The sequence below is a fragment of the Xenopus laevis genome, chromosome 1L (assembly GCF_017654675.1).
Source record: "Xenopus laevis strain J_2021 chromosome 1L, Xenopus_laevis_v10.1, whole genome shotgun sequence".
NCBI lineage: Eukaryota > Metazoa > Chordata > Amphibia > Anura > Pipidae > Xenopus > Xenopus laevis.
Genome location: NC_054371.1, coordinates 171,541,349 through 171,564,708, shown reverse-complemented (window position 1 = coordinate 171,564,708; position 23,360 = coordinate 171,541,349). Strand labels below are relative to the sequence as shown.

The window sequence follows — 23,360 nt, the reverse complement described above, 5'->3', positions numbered from 1 at the left end:
CAGAGATGGAAGAGCAGAATCACTGTGGGGAGAAAGACATTAATATTTGTTTTTCATTTAGACTGGAATGGTACGCTGTACTGGTTTCCAATGCGCTCACCTAGAACACATGCTCCCCGCTGGCTATAAAATCTACTTTTAATTGCATGTTTCCTACATCTATCAGTGTTTAAAGCAGGACCAAAATATTCCAAGGAAAATATCAAATGTAATTTGTCAAATGGCCCCAAGAAAACTTCTCTCCTGATTAACTGCGGGAAACAGTGAGTCCCCTGCTGTAAGTCTGCCTGTTCCACTTGCACTGAATGGGTTGTCTTCCTAGCTACATAGAGAGGACTGTTCTTTAAAATTGCTGACAAATTAGGAAAAGATTCTATATCCAAAAAACCCCAGGTCGCGAGCATTCTGGATAATAGGTCCCATACCTGTATTTAGTTAATAAAGAAATCAGACAAAGATGTCTAGTAGCAAAAGTTGATGCCTGTAATGGACATTGTCATATTCTCTGTAAAGCAGGACAACATAACAATTAAACCATTAACAGATTCATTTCTGTCATTCATTTGGCTGAAGCGATCTAATAGGCTTAACCTGTTCATTTCTTCTGCAAAGTAAATCTTGCTCTTTAAAATCAGGCAGCACTGATGCAGAAGGCTACTCGGCAGGCATTGAGAACCTGCTGCTCCCCACATACTTATTTGCTTTAAAATATCAAAGAGAGAGCATTCCTGTGTGCAAGACACTGTGCAACATGGCAAAGCCAGAAAGCTTCCGCGGGCAGGGATTTAGATAGCTGGCTTTTTGATGTCTAATGCTAAGGCTGGATGCACAGAAATTAACACATTCTCTAGTTTCTACTGCAAACATTTTCTTACTACTTGAAGCTTCAATTGCCTGAAAGGACCAGTAAAATAAAAAAAATAGATACAAAGGATTTTGGGTGCATTTAAATATAACAAACTGTTTCCCTGTAACATAGAATGTGTATTTTCTCCTTAATCTATCTCTATAGTAAATACGTTGTTGAATAGCCTTGACGGCAGCCATTTAACCTGATATAGAGCACACATTTCACATTTACGTAGCAAATATAAGCTGTGCAGTATACAACTGTTTGTAGTTCTAATACTGGAAGATACGTTTAGTCGAGTATTAAACCCTAAAAAACAAATATTAATAGAAATATTAAATTTAAATTGATCATTTAGATTTCTTGGTGATTGGTCCTTCGACAAGTATTTGTTATCGTATCAAACAGATTTTCTAATGATCTTCTGACTGCAAGGTTGCTGTAGGCATGAATATTTTAATTTACACAGCGATACTTGCATACTGAAAACATTGAACTGCATCTGTGCTCCTTACTGCTAGTTCCATCATACATTTGTTTTCTGCATGCCAGTTCAATATATCAAGTTCCCTGATGGCTGCAAGGGCTGTCACTCAATTTACTTGTCAGTTAGAAGATTCCCAGGTTCATATTCTTTACAGACGAACTGTTTACCCATAGCTTTCTGTTATACAATGCCATCCATCCTTGCCAGGCTGCCTTTAGCTATACTGTGACTTTGTAAATGCAGAGACAATTGTCTTTAAAGCAGAGCAATAAAGATCCTGAATAATATGCAAAATAAAAGTGGCCACAAGTCAGCAATGGTAATTAATAGGACATTATTAATGAATAAATACATTTCCTATTTGTGTCTGGAAATGATAGGCAAGCTTTAGGTGATAAGAGTAGTTTTGGAAATAATTGCTAAATTAGCAATGATAATTGATACAGTAACTGTTGTGATTAAAATACGGTTGTTTGTCTTATTACTTTCTGTAATGGCAATGGCACAATGGGCATGGGCATATTGATGATTGCTGGTGCAGGTTCTATCTTGATACTGACATCAACGGGAAGTATCACAAGCAGCAGTGATGATCTCCTAAAACACACACAAATGTATTCTGAATGTTATGGAGGCTACTTAGTAGCAGCTGAATAGTACATCTTGAAAAATCTTCCGTGAACCCTATTTATGAGCCCCACTGTGGCGCTGTCTGATAAAATGGTTATTGACAAGAAAGTAACACATTTATTCACCTGCTTTGCTTTATGCAGAAGTCAATAATCCTAGAATGAATCCAAGGAATAGCACAGAAGCGAAGGCACTCAAAGCTAATAACTGCAGCCCTGGCAGACATGTCAACTCACATAGATGCTTTGGGAGTTGCCCTGATTTGCCCTCTCTCTATTTTGTAGCCAAATTAAAATTATCCTCTACTATTGAAGGCCTAAAAGAACAGACAGGATTGGGCAATGCTGGGAACATGATTGGGGATATGAGGATATGATCAAGGTGCACCGGAAATACAAAAGCACTGGGTTTGTTTAACGTTACATTATGTAATAAGCAATATAGCCTACGATTTAAAGAGTTTGATTGAGGTTGTTATGACTACCCTTAAAGTGGTATTAGCTTGTGTATGGGACCAACCCTTAGAATGGATCCATAGATAAATATCCAGCCAGGTTTGCAAATCCCTGGGGCCAATTATCAGGTCATACTGTGGACCTATGGGGACCCATCGGATGAAGATCGCATCCTGCAGATACAGTCCTTTTTCAAAACTTTCAGGTATATGGCCAAATATCAGCCAGATATCAATCGGCAGGAACCCATATATGGGCCAATAAGCTGCCAACTTGGTCTGGAGAGTCTGAGTTGGCAATTTATATTATCCCACATATGGCAAACTTTACAGCAGACATTCCAAAACTGAGCAAATAATATATTTAGAGAGATTTTTAATTCCAGGAAGCCAATAGCTTTCAACTTGATCTATATACAAGCACCCAGTGTCAAGATAGGGATAAATCACAGCAGCTATAAAACTCGCTTCAGTGCATGAATCTGAAGTAATATGGCAGTGGTAATGTAGTAAATACCATGGTCTCCGATGCATTAAGGTACATCATTTTAGCCAAATCAAATAACCCTCATTAATAAGTCTAATTTAATTTTGGGTTTGAAAGCCAGCTAGGATAGGAACAAATTAAAGTATATTTCGTTAGGGAATGTAATTGCTTTTTTACTTCTTTTTCTGTGCTACAGTGCAGACCTCCTGGCGGAAATGTCATTCTGGAGACTGGGCGTCCTGATTAGGAATTCATTTACAGACCTTGCTGCTCTGCAGTTTAATGACTTAATCAGGTTTGCTATGAGACTGTTCTGTGCTTGCAGCAATAATTCAGGTTATAGCCATAGCAGCTGATCGCCAGCTCACTAAAATCCCGCAACGTGGATCCAAACAGAGTGAGCTTGATCCTAGGCCGGGGGTCATCACCATTTACATTATTATCTTTCTAAAATGTGTATGATCCATAAGTGCTTCATCTACTGCTCGTGTTATCTGAGCAGTAGATCCCACAAAATGAATCGACTCAGCCTGTAAAGCATGATCTAAACTCTGTGCAAGAAATACCCTTATGTACATGTGTTCCAGTGTCCTGCACATCCTAAAGATGAACTGGCGTTAGCTGTATACATCATTTATGGGGCACACTGAGCTCACTTTAAGTACTGAGAGGGCTACAGTTGCCATTGAGTTACCTTAATATCTACACATAAAGTACAATGTCAAATTCTCTTTTATATAAGTCCTACCTGTATTTCTAACACCCAAAGAAGCCAGGTACCAGCAGATACTGTTGGTCTAATTACAAAAGGAGTTGCTGCCATACTCATATACTGTACATAGACATACCTCCCAACATTTTGGAAGTAAAAAGAGGGACAAAAAATGTTTTCCCGCACGTAGCGCAGCAATTTTTTGACCACACCCCTTTCTGAGGCCACACCCCCTAAGTACCATGTTCGTTTTATAAAATTTGGCAGGTTATGAAAGTTTGAAAATATTTCTCCTTATCTAAACTGTGTTTTTGTGTCTCAAAATTGTTACAAAGTATCTTATTTGCACCTGTTAGCTGTTCTGGGCTCTCTGCTAAAAGCCAATTAAGTGAGAAACTGTTTCTTTTTCTGGCTGTTCAGTGCAGAGAAAAGAGGGACTTTCCAGTACAAATGAGTTACTGCGGGTTGAGCTGTCAAAAGAGGGACTGTCCCTCCGAAAAAGGGACAGTTGGGAGGTATGCATAGATGTTTATACTTAGTACAGAAGAGAATTCAGCATTCAACTTTTCAATGAATAGGCCAAGCTGTCTGGAAGCTATTTATAAACCAGCACCTCAGCGCTGTGGAATTAAAGGGCTTCTGCCTTTTTATAAATGCAAATGTATTTAAAACCATGCAGAGATCTCTAACTTCCCTTAATTGCTGTTTCTGCTCCCTGTAATACCTCAATCATATCCTCATACATCTCTAATTCCACTAGAGAAGAGAACATCAGGAAGATACTTATTTCAAACAAAAATGGCATTTCGGCAACATTATGGCTCATAATGATAATGGCATATTCACTATATTCGCTATGGTTTTATTGTGGGATACACAAATACACAAATGTACAAGTATTCCCTTCAAATATTTTGGAATTTGCACACAATTTTAAAGGTATACTGTCATGGGAAAAATGTTTTTTTTCAAAATGAATCAGTTAATAGTGCTGCTCCAGCAGGCTTCTGCACTGAAATCCATTTCTCAAAAGAGCAAACAGGTTTTTTTAATATTTAATTTTCAAATCTGACATGGGGCTAGACATATTGTCAGTTTCCCAGCTGCCCCAAGTCATGTGGCTTGTGCTCTGATAAACTTCAATCACTCTTTACTGCTGTACTGCAAGTTGGAGTGATCACCCCCTCCCTTTCCTTCCCCAGCAGCCAAACAACAGAACAATGGGAAGGTAACAGATAGCAGCTCCTTGACACAAAATAACAGATCCCTTGTAGATCTAAGAACAACATTCAATAGTAAAATTCAGGTCCCACTGAGACACATTCAGTTACATTGAGTAGGGGAAACAACAGCCTGCCAGAAAGCAGCTTTTTCTGAAAGCACATGACCAGGCAAAATGACCTGAGATGGCTGCCTACACACCAATATTACAAATTAAAAAAATACACTTGCTGAATTATTTGCAGTGTAAACAGTGTAATTTAGAAATAAAAACTACATCATAAAAATCATGACAGAATCCCTTTAATACAAGTATGGTTACATACATATAGAAAGACATATAGCAGCTAAGAGATGTGACAAATAGAAGGCCAAGGGGCAGAAAAGGTCAATACTGATTCTGTGAGCTTGAAAGTTCAGTCCTGTATTTAGTAATTAATTAAGACAGACACATCAGAGAGTGGAAATGATCTGCCACCTCTAAACTTTCCCAGTCAAATCTTGCAGGGTATTGACAGCAATGGAGTTTTACTGGAGCACTGCCTTTATCTGCATGAAAAAATATTTACTTGCGAGGAAAATCCTTAAAATGTATTCAATGTGTAGCCAACTGTGCCTAGGTTTATCCTGCCAAATAAATACATGTACACAAGGACAGCACAATGCACCAAGTTACCCATATTAAACACTATATTTCAGGGCATTTGAATTTTTGTATGCTGGGAAAGGCTGGAGGAGATGACTGGAAAGAGCAGTCAGGGTCAGACTAGAGCATTTGGGGTTCACCGGGACTTCAACACGACTTCTAAAATCCCTCCCCGCCCATGTGCAAATACTGTTGCGCTGTGTGCATGCACGAACGCCGATGCACAGCAGCATAAGATCTTTTCTTTAGGGGCAGCCAATCAGGGAGCAAGTCTAGGCCCAGGCCCACCACCAGCCCAGTCCGAAACCTGATAGCAGGAAGAGAAATAAGAATAAGAAAAGAAATAGAAGAGCATATACCTCGACAGACTGAAACAGACTAAAGAGTACAAAAACAATAAATCCAATTACAGAGAGAAAGAAGGGCCAGTCTAAAAGATGGAGGAGAAACTTGAATAGAGAAAACAGCCTGAAAAGTGAAACGTAAGACATGAAGAAAATGCTAAGAATACATTGGAACCTGCAGCTTGACTTGCAAGGAAGCTAGGGATATATATGTAACACGCGTATGGGTCAGGTGCCTCAACCTTCCCTTTAATTACTGCCTGACTGCTTGGGTCTCTATATTGGCAGCAGAGGTGCCGCAGGGTACTAACCCCTCACTAAACTCCTTGCAGGAGCCTTAGCTGCTCACCAACTTTCCTGATCCTAATGGTCACGTTTAGAGTGACCTATAACAATTTCTTTCCTGTCACTTACTTCTCCTATACTGAGGGCTACCTCCACCACCTCACGCCCTAAAAGCAACACCCCACTTCCTCCAGCGAGTTGGTGCACTGGAAAGAGGCAGAGCACATGTAAGCAACCCTTTTTATAACCTATGCGGAACTACTCCCCCTCCTCTCTGGGAAAACAGAGCCAGCCTAGTTGGCCAACTCAATCCCTGAGGTTTAGAAAAATCTTACCCTTCTACATATACATATACATATATATATATATATATATATATATATATATATATATATATATATATATATATATATATATATATATATATCCTGGATAGAAAGTTCTGGGCTACTTATTTGCCTCTATTCTGAACTCATTCTGGCCCTGCAGTTACAACAGGTCTAAAACTTTGTGGAAGAAAGCATCCAAGGTCATATATAAATATCTTTATATAACCTGAAATCCTGTGAATCTACTTTATTTAGCAACAGCAATGTAATGCTTCATTTTAAGTGCAGAACTTTATACAATTTAACAGATACCAGTGACACTGGTCATTGGCCCCTTACTACTTCATTGTGGCAGAGCTCTGACATTCCCAACACTAAATGGAAGCAGATCCTACCAGCATTGTGTTCAACATCTACTGGAAAGCCTTCCTAGAGAAGCAGAGGCTGCTTAAACAGTAAAGGGGACCCACCATGGTTTAAGAATGAAACATAGGGTTGTGTACTGTGGGATACTCCAAGCTGAGAATCTCAATGAGTGAGGAACATGGTGTCCATGATCTCCTACAGCAAGCCAATTACATAAGCTAGCTGATTACTAGGCAAGATAAAAATGCCTGACTGCATGATTCAGACCATAATCCTTGCAGTACCAGATGGTGGTTATATGTTCAATGTTATTTTAGACCCAAAACCAATAGGATTTATGCTGGAAATGTTATCTGTTTCTATTTATACCAATGAAATTGGTATATTGGGCTTTCTGGATAAGGGGTCTTTCCATAATGTGGATCTCCATACTTTGTCTACTGAAAATTATTTAAACATGAATTAAACCCAATAGGATTGTTTTCCCTCTAATAAGAATTCATTATAACTTAGTTGGGATGCAGTACAAGGTACTGTTTTATTATTACAGAGAAAAAAGTAATCATTTTTAAAAATGTGAATAATTTGAATAAAATGGAGTCTATAGGAGATGAGCTTCCTGTAATCTGGAGCCTTCTGGATAATGGATCCCTTACCTGTACATAAAATCACATTGTGTGTATACAGTATATTTAAGGCATGGCAATTTTTAGTGGTAAAATATCTAACTGAAGCCTTATTTTAAATTAATATTGTTATACTTCTATAAAATGTAAAAAATAAAGAAATTTCCAGCGACTGAATGGAATAAAAAAAAATATTTTTCTCATGAATTATTTGATTAAAATGGAGTCTATGGGAGATGAGCTTCCCGTAACCTGGAGCCTTCTGCATAATGGATCCCTTACCTGTATACTTAAAATCCTATTGTGTGTATATTTAAGGCAATTTTTAGTTGTAAAATATCTAACTAAAGCCTCATTATAAATGAATATTGTTGTACTTATATATAAATAAAAAAAATAAGAAATTCCCAGCGACTGATTGAAATAAAAAAAAAGTTTAATTGCAAACCAGTGAATGTATATTAATGGTTGCAATCGAATGTACTGTGCATAGGAAAAAATATACCTAAATATTGTTTACACTTAAGGCAAATAGATGCCCTCCTGGCAGGAGAAGCATAAAACATCCATTATCTGAGTCTGCTGAACAAGAGAGTGCACTTCCATGTCCATTTCAGCCTGGCCCCTTATCGGCAGCTGCAGCCAGTGGTACCCGCCACTGTCACCTGGTAACGGAGAGCAAACATAGCTTGGCTCTCAGCTGAATTGATGCCACAGCAGATTAATGACAGAAGATGAACAGAATGCCAGGTCTGGGCACACAGATTGCATGTCACCATAATGAAGGCATCAATTTTAAAGTAAAGTGCTGTGTGTGAGTTGCTCATTTCTTGCAATCTATCAGGTGTGAAATGAAGTACAACCTGGCGGTGTTCATGGGAAGGATCCACATGGCTTAAACTTCAGATATTTGTCTAGCAGATGGGCAGTATTTAATTTGATAGACTTACTAAACTGGCACGTTACAAATGAATTGTGTATGTGCCTAGAGTTGTGTGTTGAATGATTTACACCAGAAATACCAGATTAACAAGTGGTATAAAATAATGGAATATTTACATATAGGTGTATATAAAGGTGTATTTTCTTTTATGCCCCCCATCAATTGTCAAATTTCACTCCACTTCAGATTTCACACAAGCCATTAATGTCAATGGGAAAAATTCAGGCAGCAAGTCTAGTGAAAAAGAACAGTGTCCAAAAAGCCTTAAAACAGTGAGTGGTATTCATATATGGCATTTTCAAGCAACCTCTGCTTTTTACATTGGAGGTTTACAAGATTGCCTAAAATCAATAAAAATAATGCTTGGTCTATTTGACTGAAGTTTTTGGACACGGCATGATAAATAGGCCCCATACAGTTCATCTCAACTAAAAACTTAGGCATGGGTCCAGCCGGGCAGACTCAGACCTGTTGACGGGCAATTCAACCTGCACCACTACCCTGCATAGCCCCATAACCACAACCCCACTCTACACACAGGACTGTATTTAGATCAGATGCTGCTCTAGGCATTGGACCTAAATACGTCCCCTACGTAGTGTGTGTGACGTCAGTGCGCAGTGCAAACCAGCATGGCCCCCTAACCCTCACCCCCCCAACTCTTTCACTGGATTTCCGTGGAAGAGGCTGGGCAATTTTTTTTTTTAATAAAAATATTTATAGGCACTGGAGGGCCACATTAATATAAATACAGCCCTACCTATACATAGTCGGTACCTTCCGACCCACGGACCCATTAAACTGGTCTGTGAAATACACTGTGTACCGACTACGGGATCTGCATATGAATAGAAATCTCAGAAAAGAACTGAGCACCGTGTGCAGAATCAGTCAAAAAAAAAACCGTCTCAGGTAATATAAGACCAGTATATTGTGCCACTATTTTTATATTGTTTTTCACACAGGCATATGAACTAACACAAATGGACTAAAATGTGGACATTACAAAAGGATTTTTTTATGTTTTATGTCAGTATGACAGGGAGGAGTCACTTACCACTCCTGTCGTGCGCTCTATAAAACACTGTGTTTGCATGTAGTCACTAGGTTTCATAAAGGGCCCAGTGGTGCCCGAAACGTTGCCCTAAATTTGTATGTTCATGGGCTAAATAAACAAATCCACGTATTTCACTTCAAACTGTGTTCTACTGGTCGTCAGGTGACTAATCTCCCCGAATCTGCCTGTGTGACCTGACCCTAAGGGGCAGATTTATAAAACTACAAACTAGTGAACCCTAAACTCATGAAACCTAATCCTGCAATTTAAATGTTATTATTATTGTTCACACAGTCCTGACAGCCAGGAATGTTCAGGAAAGTGTTTTAATTTAACCAGCCAGTTCCCTGCTAAGAGAAGGATTCAGTTCTTTCCTGTGAGAACTATGATATCTCACATTGGGGTCATTTTAGCTCAATGCAAGACCATGGGCGAGTTTTTGATTCGTTAACCTTCTTTCTGCTCTACTTCCATTTGAAGTAGAGAGATAAAAGTCTGTGGGGGAAATGTAACAGAGGTTGTAAACACAAAGCAAATCAGTAAGAACAAAGATTTGCATGTACTGTATCAATGTACTATTCTTCATTTGGATCTTATTACATTTTTATGCTACTACTGCTAATACTACAATAGTTTTTTTGCTGTGAGCTATTTATGTTAGCGACTTCCCTTTGTAAATCTGAAGTTAAAAGTTAATCAAACCAATGTCTAGGTTGCTACAAGAAGCACTTATTTATGTTCCGCCGTGGCATGGGGCAGATTTACTGAAGTGACACTTTTAGCACAGAGGATATGACAGAGATAATGAGATGCAAGAGTGGCAGCTCTTCAACAGCTCTCTCAACTGTTACAATTTGCTACATTAGTTGATATGTTTCTCAGCAGCATCTCTGGAGTATTAGCAACTATTGTATCAATTCTAACAGCTGCCTTTAATGAAACACAGGGATTTTGCTCTAGAGCAGCGGTTCTCAACCTGTGGGTCGCGACCCCTTTGGTGGTCAAATGAACCTTTCACAGGGGTTGCCTAAAACCATCGAAAAACCCATATTTCCAGTCAGAGGTGAGGCCAAAATGGCGGAAAGAAGAGGGAGAGCTTCCCGGGTCAGAGGTAGAGTAGTGCATGCATCTTGACCCAGTACCACGCCTCTTCCGCCAACCTTACCGGAGGCAGGAAGCCTTTGCCGTTCGGCACTCGCTTGGTCTTGCCTGAAGCCAGAGTGGTGCAGTGAGAGAAGAGAAATCGATCGGTTTAGTCCTAGTTTAAGCCACCATGTTGGTGTCACGGGTAACCGGGACCTTGAGACTGCCCTTAACATGTGAGTTACGGTTCAAATGTATCATCCCCATGAGAAAGCTTTTACCTTGTATAAGTGTGTCACTAACATTCACGGCATTGTTGCTACTAGTATTAACGCACTGCTAATATCTGCTTTATTTCTTTTGCTCTTTGCAATCGTGCAGTGCTGTATATTGTTGCCATTCCCTGAATAAAGTCACGGTAGAGTTGCTGATGCTGAGAGAGCACCTATCTTTAGCTCAAGTTGCCCATTGACATTGCTTGTTCCCCTGTCGTGCTCCGATGATATACATCTCATGCAATGACAATACAGATAAATTACAGTTATAATGTAGCAAAGAAAATTATTTTATGCTTGGGGGTCACCACAACATGAGTAACTGTATTAAAGGGTCGCGGCATTAGGAAGGTTAAGAGCAACTGCAAAATCGTAAGTGATGTCACCAGTAACCGGAAATGATAACACAACTATCTGTATATTCAGCTAGATAGGACAAGGATTTTTGCCATAAACACAGGGGAGGGTCCAATCTTGCAATGTAGCCGGGTAACCAGATGGGTTACCCGTGGACTATCGGCTTTATCAGTTTATTTTATTTATTTATTATTTATGCCCGAAACCTGACCACTTTGCGGGTATTCCACAGGTAACGACCTGATGCAGGACTATATTCTGCTCAATAGAATGTTTTAACTAATGTTTCAATTTAGAACAGTTTACAGAATTAGTGAGCCTCCTCCCAGAGCTGCTTCAGAAAGACATAAGAAGGTGAAGAATCAATCATAAATAATCTACAATATTAGAAAAATCTAATAGAATATAGAAAGCCATTGAAAAAGTCTTTATTTCTGAAAACAACCAAAAAAGTGTAAGTAAAGGGGAACTGTCTGAAAAAACAAAACAAAAAAAGAAGTGTAAGTGAAGGGGAGCAACCCCTTTAACCTTTTGAAAATAGCAACTTTCAGTTGGTCTTCATTCTTTATAGTTTTTGAATTATTTGCCTTTTTCTTGTTTTTTTCCATCTTTTCAAAAAACTATTGCTCTGTGAGACTACAGTTTTATTGTTATTGTTTTTTTTTAGTCTTTGTCTTTCTATTCAGTCTCTCTTCTATACATAATATAGTCTCTCATTAGCACCACTGCCTGGTTGCTAGCTGAAACAGTGCCCTAGCAACCAGATAGTTGCTGAAATTCCAAAGTGAAGAGCTGCTGAACAAATAACTAAATGAACTATAAATCAGAAAATAATAAAAAAAAAAGAAGATAAATGGCAAATTGTCTCATAATATCACTATGTCCTGTTTTAAGGCAAATTCCCCCTTTTATTGTATTTTAGTAGTAGGGATGCACTCAATTCAGGATTTGGTCAGGATTCACCCTTTTCAGTAGGATTCAGATTCAGCCTAATCCTTGTGCCTGGCCGAGCCAAATCCGAATTCTTAAAATCATGTGACTTTTCGTCATAAAACAAGGAAGTAAAATATGTTAAGTCCCACTCACTGATTTACATATTTAGGTTTTCGATTTAGTTCGGTATTTGGCTGAATCTTTCACGAAAGGATTCAGTGGTTCGGCCGAATCCAAAATAGTTGATTCAGTGCATCCCTATTTTGTAGTAATGACTCTATGTGCAACTGCAGAACAGACTGGCATCTAGTGAGATCTGGGGCAAACAAAACGTTATTGCTGACATCAGACAATCTGACCTGTAAGCATTCTGTTGAGAACTGCAACAATAAATCTGCTGCTAAAACATTTGCCCGGTCACTTCCTAGCTAGCAATAAAAATGAAGGAATATGCAACTGCCTATATATGACAACTACTGCATGAAAGCTTCTTGTTGCAGTATAGTTAGGTTGCATGAACAGTCACATTCAGTCTGAAAAATATATTGAATATAAGAGAAAAAAAATATGCTGCTAATCTTTTCCCTTCAAAGAAATATAGCATTACTAACATGCCCAAAGGAATTAACTTTTTTCTCCATTATAACTTTTCATTTGTATGCGCAAACCTATAGTCGGAGGCACAAGCTGTATTTGAGGGCAATGGCACTGTTAAATGTATGAGTTCATTCGCACATACAATAGCAGAACCCCCGATCCACAAAGTGCCAGGTGCCGTAGTACAATGAATGCAGATTTTATGAAGTTTCAGAGCCCGGAGAAAAAAAAATAAAAACTCCGGTCTGTTCTTTATTACATACATTCATCTGTAAATCTCACAGCCACTGTGTAAGGTTCCAGAACAATAAAACAACCAGCAAGCAGAATTCTTATTAGAGCCGCCCTGTTATTAAAGAATAAAGAGACGGAGCGATGATTCATTAATGTCTATTGAAGCGCATTGCAACGTGACTGCCATTGACTTTAATAAAGCATGCAATTTGTCAGCATACACAGATCAATGAATCAGCACTCATTTGTGTCACTCAATAGCCTTAATAAGGAAAAAACTGAAGTCTGCTGCGATAACTATATATGTCTTTAGGACAACTTAAATACATAAGAAATAAATATAAATACAAACTCTTAGATGGATAGGATGAACAGCAAAATGCAACTACTGCCAGTTACCCTTGATGGATTCTGACAGATGGGGTGGAACACCAGCGAGTACTACACTGGCACTTCTAGGGCTAATATTAAAGAGGTGGTTCATCTTTTAGTTAACTTTTAGTATGTCATAGAATGGATAATTCTAAGCAACTTTACAATTGGCCATTTGGCAGTTTTTATTTTTATAGCTTTTAAATTATTTGCCTTCTTATTCTGACTCTTTCCAGCTTTCAAATGGGGGTCACTGACCCCATCTAAAAAGCAAATGCTCTGTAAGTCTACATATGTATTGTTGCTGCATTTTCTGACTCATCTTACTATTGAGGCCTTCAACTATTCATAGCCCAGTCTCTCATTCAAATCAACCAACCAGATTGCTGAAATTACAAACTGGAGAACAGCTGAATAAAAATCTAAATAACTCAGAAAGCACAAATAATAAAAAATGAAAACCAATTGTCTCAGATTATCACTCTCTAAATCATACTTAATGTTATTTTAAAGGTGAACAACCCCTTTGACAGGGATTTCACTCCAACAATAACCTTTTGCCTAATGAAGGAAAATATGATTCATAGCAACTTTCATATACATGAATTAAACAGTTTCATTGGTTGAAAAGTTATCTGTAAAAGTAACTGCAGCTGAAAGCATTATTTACTGTATCTGTCGCTTTCTGAACTACGGATTCTGACTCCTGAAACAATGTAGCAGAAGCTGGGTCTGCTCAACCATGACTCCATTTCCGACAATGTCTTGCACACGTCTTTCCAGGTCGGATTATCTGCCGGCTTCTTCTGCACTTTTTGGGAAGGGCTGGTATTACTTTCAACAGCAATTACCTCTACAAATAACTTTAAAGCAAATAAAGATCTGGTATAAATGTACATTGGAAATTTTGCTTATAATGACATTTTCGATCATTGAGCTAAGTTTTATTTTTACACTTTTAAAGCTAGAAATACATTACACAACAGGCAACTTGTCCACCACTAATCTAAAGGGAAAGTAAAAAATAGGAAAGGATAAGCGCTAATACTCACCAGAAAATTCCAGTGCAACTTTTCATGCGACACTGCAGTGACATCGGATTTAAAGGGGCGTGGCTTTTCTTCTAGAAATTGGATGTGGCTGTAGGATCTGTGTTGAACCAATGGCGGCAGGCACTGGAGATCATTTCTGAACTAGGAGCAGAAGGAAACAAAGCCTGATTATGTTCTGGATCCTACTGTACAATTTATCATAAAACCTAATGAGGCTGTAGGTTATTTACATACAGCAGGACAATAACAAATTCATTTAAATGCACATAGTACAGAAAACAAGTAGAGGCTCACTCTGGCCCATCTTTTGCAGTTTGACTGAATGTCATTACTATGAATCAGTTCCACTGACACTGATACTTATGAACTTATGCTGAGATCTCTGGCAAGGAATCTGCTATATCCACTGGGATAAAATTATAGCCTGATGCACATGGCTCGAGTGGCCGAATTGGTTTAAGCTGAATGGAGGTCATTATTTGTAAGCGTTAGTGTACTGATCTGTATTAAATGTTAATGTATACAGTACATAGGCAATTGCAGCACATGTAAGAGATCTACGGAGGTTGTAAAGTTGGTTGTTCACCTATAAATTAAGTTTCAGTATGATGAGTGTGATATTCAGAAACAATTTGCAATTGGTTTTTATTTTTTATCATTTTTGTTTTTTGAACTGTTTAGCTTTTTATTTACCAGCTCACCAGTTTGCAATTTCAGAGATCTGGTTGCTACAGTCCAAACTGATATGAATACAAATAGGAATAGGGAGAGGCCTGAACAGAAAGACGAGGAATATAAAGTAACAATAAATGTTTTGCCTTAAAGCATCAGTGACCCCCCGAATATGAAAATCAGCCATCTTAGACCGGTTGTGGTCCTGTATAAGTCAATGGGAGAAGCACCTATCGGAGTTTGAAGTTTTCATGGTCTGCGCTAGGTTTTCTCATGCCTATGAGTACGTGTGATGACTCACGAAACGCGTTAGGTGATCTGTTGGGGAAATAAAACCTTTTAAAACCACCGTTGTCTGCTGCTCCGTGAAAGTACGCGCAATATTGGATTCTATTGACTGTCGTGTCTCCCAAAGCTGCAGGTTCGGGCGCTGCACCTGGGCCAGGGACTTCAAACGGTGAGTGACCTGCATATATTGAATGCGAACAGTCCAGGGCATTAGCACCTGGACCCACCCAGTTACAGGGTGAGTGGTGGCAACAATTAGCCCAATTAAATTAACTTCACAGGGGGAAATAGAGTTTGAGTGCAACCAATCTTTTTGTTGTATGGTTTATGTACTGCGCTAGGTTTAGCCCAAAAATCCAACTTTTTCTGGGTTTTCAGGCAAAAACTAAAAAAAAAAAAACCACCGATTTGTTTAAAAAAAGCCCAAAAAAACTCAGGAATTACCCCACTGGATTTTATTGTTTTTCCACCAACCGATTTAATCGAGTTTTTTTAAAATAAATAAGCTAAAATCGGGCATGTGAGTTTGGTCGTGTTTTTTTTTCTAAATAAAATATGAGCTAAATTTGGATTTTAGTAAATAACCCCCTAAGTTAACTTAAGGGTGAACGACAACTTTAAAAACAAAAATGTTACATGCTCACATGAGCTTATGTTACCTTCCCATTATACTTTCCAGCTAATGAAGGTTCAGTTTAAAGTCTCCGAATAATTATGTGACCAACTGAAACTATTTTTCAACAAAGAATACATTGCCCTGGCTTATTTATAAAGACAAATCTGCTCTGTCTATGTAACCCGCAGCTAATTAGATACATGATTGCATTGTTTTTTAAGCACTACGCCAATCAAAGCTAATTGTGGATTGGTTGCCCAGGGTTACAGATTTTTCTGCAATTTGCACACCTGCAGTTTTAGTTACTGATGAATTGACTCCTTCCATCTCTCAGGTGTCATTGTTTTTTTATAGACAATTATCCTGGTTATTAGTAACGGAATAACTGTGCAACACAATCCCAATTTAATTACGTTTAAGTGACATCAAAAAGCTCAGAAAATCAGTGCACCGTGTTTTGGAAACCTTGAAAAAAACATGATATTTCCATAAACGGTGGAAAATCAGCTTAACAGAATTATTATGAACTAAATTGTAATATGTGTTTTTCCTGCTGGATTTCTGTTCCTTGTATGAAAACACAATCACTTTTTAATTAACGCTAGATACGTCAGAATCAGAAAAATTGTATTTTCCTACTTCTGATAAATATATTTAAAAAAAAAAATATGGTATAAAGACTAAATAATTTACTAAAGAAGGTTGTCCAAGGAGCTGTATATAGACCAGAGTCGGGTCAAGAATCTTTAGTACCCAAGACAAATCAATGTGTGCCCTCATCCATGGTTCTTCCAGCTGGGCATACCCACTGAGTGCATTATATATTTACTGCCTGCATGCCGCCATCATGAACTGTTTATATCTTGGCTGAGAAGATTATTAAGACAGTGGGTTCCAGTTGAAGCAGGTTCATAGTGTCCAGGTACATGCAGGACACATATTAGATGTTTAGCAAGGTTGGATGTGGACAATAAATAAACGTGGATAAAAAAGCAACAATAAACCACTGTAAACATATTTCCTCTTTTCCCAAAATGATTGCACCCTAGACAGGGTCCTCTGCTTAGGGTTAACACCTCACTCCTTTAAAGCAGGACACTTATTGAATGCACGTGCTGCAAGGTGGATGCATGACTACACACAAATCCTTGAGCCATGCATCCAGCTTGCAGCATGTATATCCAATAAGTGCCCTACTTTGAGACAGTAACCAAAGTTCCCCCCCCCAGTTCTGATGTAATACAGACACTAAGCCAGCCATGCATCTCCTTCTGTGACGTTTTCATGTGTACACAAGGCAGTGGAATTAAATGTATTACCTAAAACATATTTCTGAAAACATCCACTAAATAAAAATGTGGAATTATCCATCGTTTTGATCTTACAAAATAGTTCCAGTCTTTGCTGAGGATGAGAAACCATATTTTTTAAAACTATTGTGTAGAGAACTAGTGCTTAGACCACTGGTCAGGACGTCACATGGTAAAGTGTTGCAAATATTTGCATTATGATTTCTTTATTAAGTAACCACAGTGCAATCACCTGGTTGTGTATTCTAAGGGCTCTTACACATGGGTGTTTTTTCCTGCGCTACCCTAAGTTGCGCTTTATTCCATTCAGCTGCAGGGAAACGCAGGAGTAGACACACTCAGGGGCTGTACTCACACAGACACGTAAGCACCAAACGCAGGTGGGACGGAGCATGTTGCATTTCACCTGCATTCGGCGCATAGATGCGTCTGTGGCAGTACAGCCCCCTTCACAATCATTGAGTGTGTCTACTCCCGCACAAGAAAAAACGCCCGCCTGCAAGAGCCCTTATACATGGCTTTTCTCTACAAACCTTTAAAAACCCTTCTCAGCTGAATTCTCTACTAGAGGAAAAAGAAGAGAAATGTGATCACGGTCCTAAAAAACTGTTTTCTCACTCGCCTCCTCACTGTAGCATGGAAACCCAGTGATGTACAGCTGCTGAGAAAACATGTCACTTCTATAGATGTGATGAATCACTTGGGCATTACTCATTTCATGATATAAAGTAACAAGCGCAGGTTCTATAGATAACCATCACCAATACACTACTGCTGAAATGAAGGAAGACTGGCTCATGGAAGCACTAGTAAATTCTTGTAACCATCTATGGTAGAGAGATTTGTCTGTGTTTCAAAATGTATACACCTCTCATTTGGAGGAAGCAGTATTCTGCATTATTATGCTAAACATGGAAGCAGCCAATCCAGTATGCAGTGTTGGCAGTTTTGCTCGGCTTTGCTCTCGTTGCTGAGTTAGAAAAATGTCTGAATAAAGGAATGTGAGCTTCTGCAGGACCTTTTCATATCTGCCATTTGCATAAACTTGGAAATTAAAGTTTTTCAAATGGCAACTTATCACAGACGGATTCTGTTACCTTTCCATTCATTTTCATTTAGCTAAGCCTCTTTAGAAGCAAAGAAGATTTTGCAGCTGTAGGGGAAAAAAATCAACCTTATCTGGAAACATTTGTATATTCACTGTGCATGAGTTATGGGGTCTCTCTGCATACAAAAGTTTGTCATTTGGGGATGACTACAGCCATCCTTCTACACTACAGCAGGAACTTTAGCTAAGGTGCCTTAGTAATAAGTTGTCTTCCATTCTATATATTGCCACAAAAAGTAACACTACTAAATACTACTAAATTCATCTAGCTGAGTATGATGGATGTTATACAGTTCATAACATTCATTCAGTTTCGGCCAAAGTATTAGACCATAATTCTTTTGACTCAGTGTTGAAACCTTTAGAAAGAAAGAAATATTTTTATGGACTATTATTACTCCTTATAGGGATCCTGTCATCCGAAAACATGTTTTTTTTTCAAAACGCATCAGTTAATAGTGCTACTCCAGCAGAATTCTGCACTGAAATCCATTTCTCAAACGAGCAAACAGATTTTTTTATATTCAATTTTGAAATCTGACATGGGGCTAGACATATTGTCTATTTCCCAGCTGCCCCCAGTCATGTGACTTGTGTCTGCACTTTAGGAGAGAAATGCTTTCTGGCAGGCTGCTGTTTTTCCTTCTCAATGTAACTGAATGTGTCTCAGTGGGACATGGGTTTTTACTATTGAGTGTTGTTCTTAGATCTACCAGGCAGCTGTTATCTTGTGTTAGGCAGCTGTTATCTGGTTACCTTCCCATTGTTCTTTTGTTTGGCTGCTGGGGGGGGGGGGGAAGGGAGTGGGTGATATCACTCCAACGTACGGTACAGCAGTAAAGAGTGATTGAAGTTTATCAGAACACAAGTCACATGACTTGGGGCAGCTGGGAAATTGACAATATGTCTAGCCCCATGTCAGATTTCAAAACTGAATATAAAAAAAATCTGTTTGCTCTTTTGAGAAATGGATTTCAGTGCAGAATTCTGCTGGAGCAGCACTATTAACTGATTCATTTTGAAATTTTTTTTTTCCCCATGACAGTATCCCTTTAAGAGAAACTAAAACCTTTTTCTAGCTTTTAAATCTCCCTGTATGACATAAACCTTAGCGCAGTTATCACTAACACAGGTAGTTGTTTCCATTTACATATAAAGCTTTTTGGCCCACATTCTGTTTGTTTACTGGCATCCCATGTAGATATTCTTTAAACATACATAAGATGTAACATTCTATATAAATGCTAATTTGTTCAATGCTCAGAACAGCAATATTTATGTCCTAAATAATCTGGCAGCACTTTTTGTTAGACATCCCTTGAGAGACTGTGGAACATTCTGCTCACCAGAGCAAATGATATCAATGCTCTAGTTACAGTTAGAAAAGAGAGAGCTCCAATCTATGGTAACAAGGGCTAGCACCTACTCTTTTACTATAAATGTACTCCCTCTCCAGGGGCACATCTCCATAATTTGAAAATCTGGGAATAAAGTAATGGTACAGACACTTCACTGTGCCTATGGGAAGCTGTCTAACAGTAACCATCCAACTAATTAGATTTTGGAACTTCTAGTACAGTATTACATACTTATGCATGCTCAGAGGAGCTCCTGTCCAGTTATTTGATAGATGCTTCTGCAGAACAAGTGCATGACTGGGTTTTATGCAGAAATTCTGTCAATGTTTCCCCTTGCCTAGTACTAAGCCAAATAGACCAGTAGATTATATTTATTGATTTGATACTTAGAGTAATTGAACTGATCCCCCGATACATCTTAAATCACAGATGTCAAAAAGGGTTGCAGGTGCATAGCCCAGTCTCATGAAAGCTCGTGAATCTAAATTATCTGTGCTGGGCTGTCAGATTACCATGTTTAGACACTGCAACTTAAGCCTTGTCAATCTTCTACTACAGGCCATCATTAGTTGCAAATACTACATAAGTCCTGTGGAAATTGTGAAGTAATTTGTAACTATGACCTAATATAAGTCTATTATACCATATGTTTATGGCTTTCAGTTTAAGTGCTTGCTAAATCCTCCATAATCATTGTTATCTACAGAAAGCCAGGTAGTGGTTTTTCTTGTTTGGTAAGACCTTGCATACAACAGTAACATTTAAAAATACAGAAACAAGGATGCAGGCCAGGAACTTACATACAGATTACTAGGCCATGAGAAATTAGCCCCCCCCTCATAATATAAGGTAATGTCCTGCACTAGTGAGTATATTTCTGAAAACCACTGAATTTACAAATACAGAATCTGCACACACAAATCCTTTGCTTTAACTTCCTCCATTTGGAACACATAGGGGCAGATTTATCAAGGGTCAAATTTCGAAGTGGCAAATACTTCGAAATTCGACCATCGAATGGCTTTACTTCGACTTCGAATGTCGAAGTCGAAGCTTTTTTACATTGAATTTGCCCAATTGCGGTCGAAGTAAAATTGTTTGATTGAACTATTAAATCCTTTTAAAACAATTTTATCGTACGATTGTACCATTTCACTTTGACTTCCAAAAACTTTGAAAAATGCTCTAGAAGGTCCCCATAGGCTAACATACCACTTCGGCAGGTTTAATTTGGCGAAGTATTGAAGTCTACGTTTTTTTAAAGAGACAGTACTTCGATTATCAAATGGTCGAATATTCGAACTATTTCACTTTGAATTGAAGTCGAAGTCGTAGTATCCAAAAAATTACCTTGAATTTCGAATTTTTTTACTTTGAAAATTCCCTCGAATTCACTTCGACCCTTGATAAATCAGCCCCCTAAACCAATGTAGTCTGCAATTCTCTCTTCAATTTGCTCTTCAATATCTTATAAGCCAGATGTCTATCTTAAAATTTGTGCCTCTAATAGTTGCGAAGAATAAGCCTTAAGGGACACAAAAAACGGCCAGAATTTAATGATATTACAAGCCGGTGCATGTGTGCTAAGCAAATTGGCTAAACTGATTAACCTGATTTCTGTATATTTGTGTGCTGCTCTCAGTGACTAAGGAGTTTCTGTTGAAACATAACCACTGAGGTTGGCATATTAAATTCCTATGGCCAGAGCAGGGCATGTCACTTGCCTACCCCATTAAGCAGCCTGTTGAATTCCTAAAAGCCATACGTCTACATCCACTCTGCACCCTCCAGCTGTTATGTCACTGTCAGTTCCACCCTTTGCACTTCCCTGGTGAGCTTTCCCTGTCTTCCTCATCCTCATAGACCCCGACTCCCTGCCTGATCACACCTGCTGTGTTCCCTCATCTCCTTCCTCAGCAACCAGACATCAGATAGAGCACATAAGATCCTATTTTAACATGGTCTCTCTTTTATGATAACATTTATATGATGATGGGAAATATGAACCGTTTTCTGTAACCACTAACCACAGAAATGATCTGTTCATTGTTATATGAATTAAAATAAAACACTAGGAGATATATTCATCAAAGAGTGAAGTTAGAGGTCACCACAGTCCGCTAGAGTGAAATTCTGCCACTCTCCATTCATTTCTATGGCATTTTGAAAGGCATATTTATCAAAGGGTGAACTTTCACTTTCACCCATTAATAAATACTCTTTGAAAAATCCCATAGAAATGAATAGAGAGTGGCAAAATTTCACTCCAGTGGACTGCGGTGATCTCTAACTTCACTCTTTGATAAATATACCCCAAAGAGTATTCAAAGGAGACAAAGGGGTATATTTATCAAAAAGTGAAGTTAGAGATCGCCACAGACTCTAGAGTGAAATTCCGCCACTCTCCATTCATTTCTATGGGATTTTTAAAAGAGTATAAATTGGGATTCATAAGGTCATCTGAACATGGGAATTGAAAGTGAAAATATTTCCTGGAAATTATCTAGCTATTTCTCATTTAATGTTCCACATGCTTTAATGTTTTTATTTCTTTCATGTATTTTATCTTTGCTCTAATTTGTTTAGATTTATTCCTATGATTTATGTTGGATCTTATTGCTCTAACTTTGTTCATGAAGATTATCATTTGTGATTATATTTATATTATAAAGATTATCATTTGTTATTAGATTTATATTATATTTATATTATATTTGTATATTCCTACATTCAATATTTTGGAATTTTTAGTTATGTACTGCTCCATTATTGACTTGTTAATGGAAAAATAATAATGAAAAGAGCATTTATCAATGGGTGAAAGTAGAAGTCCATCCTTTGATAAATGCGCCTTTCAAAATCCCATAGAAATTAATAGAGAGTGGCAGAATTTCACTCTAGTGAACTGTGGCCATCTCTAACTTCACTTTTTGATAAATATACCCCAAAGTCTTTACCTGCTCTGATTTAATGTCCAGATTCCAGTACAGAGACCATTTTTGGGTATTTTGTGGTGGTTCCATGACCACATGATGAGTTCTTAAAATGGCAAGTGCCCAACAGATATAGGAAGACTTGGGAGGTATGAAATTGTTGTATTGTTTGCAATTCCACTTTTTAAAAGGCTCATGTTAAAAGCCACATTTTGCGGTAAGGTTCGCCAATTTAAATGAATAAAAGCAATGCAAGGAGAAGTGCCTGCCAATTAAAAAAATGTTGATGTATGAAGATAAAGCCTAATATATCACAGACCTTTTGCTAAAACATAGACAGAAGAAGCATCTCTTAGTTGAATAGATCAAGGGCCATGTGTGACCCCTGATAAATGTTTGAGGATACTGCAGGCTATGTAATGCCATTAGGGAATTTGCACCTCCTTCCAGCCATTCAAACTAAGCTAACCATACAGGCATGATGACTGGAGGCAAAGGTGTGTGTGTTTTTTTGGCCTGAAAATGCTCTGACGAGTGTCAGAAATACTAAAAATTAGCTGAGCAAAAAGCACTGCATGTGCCATTACCCTAACCAGCTAGGAATACAAGAAGAGGTACAGGTAGACAACGAGCATATGCTTCTGTTTGTTCTTCTCCACTTTCCTGTGTAAACAAATCAATATGCTGCAGGCTTGCGATATAAGAGAACATAGCAAACTCATACCAGGAACTGCT

General features: G+C 38.2%; 1 protein-coding gene across 4 annotated transcripts in view; it reads right to left on the bottom strand.

Moving 5' to 3' along the window:
• rimbp2.L (RIMS binding protein 2 L homeolog) overlaps positions 1 to 23,360 on the bottom strand; it is a 211,219-nt gene that overhangs the window by 101,577 nt on the left and 86,282 nt on the right. For all 4 annotated transcript variants that reach the window (XM_041567214.1, XM_041567218.1, XM_041567220.1 and 1 more), the window contains exon 6: positions 14,341 to 14,481. In XM_041567214.1, coding sequence (XP_041423148.1) covers positions 14,341 to 14,481 — 141 coding nt within the window. The remainder of the gene's footprint in view (positions 1 to 14,340; positions 14,482 to 23,360) is intronic.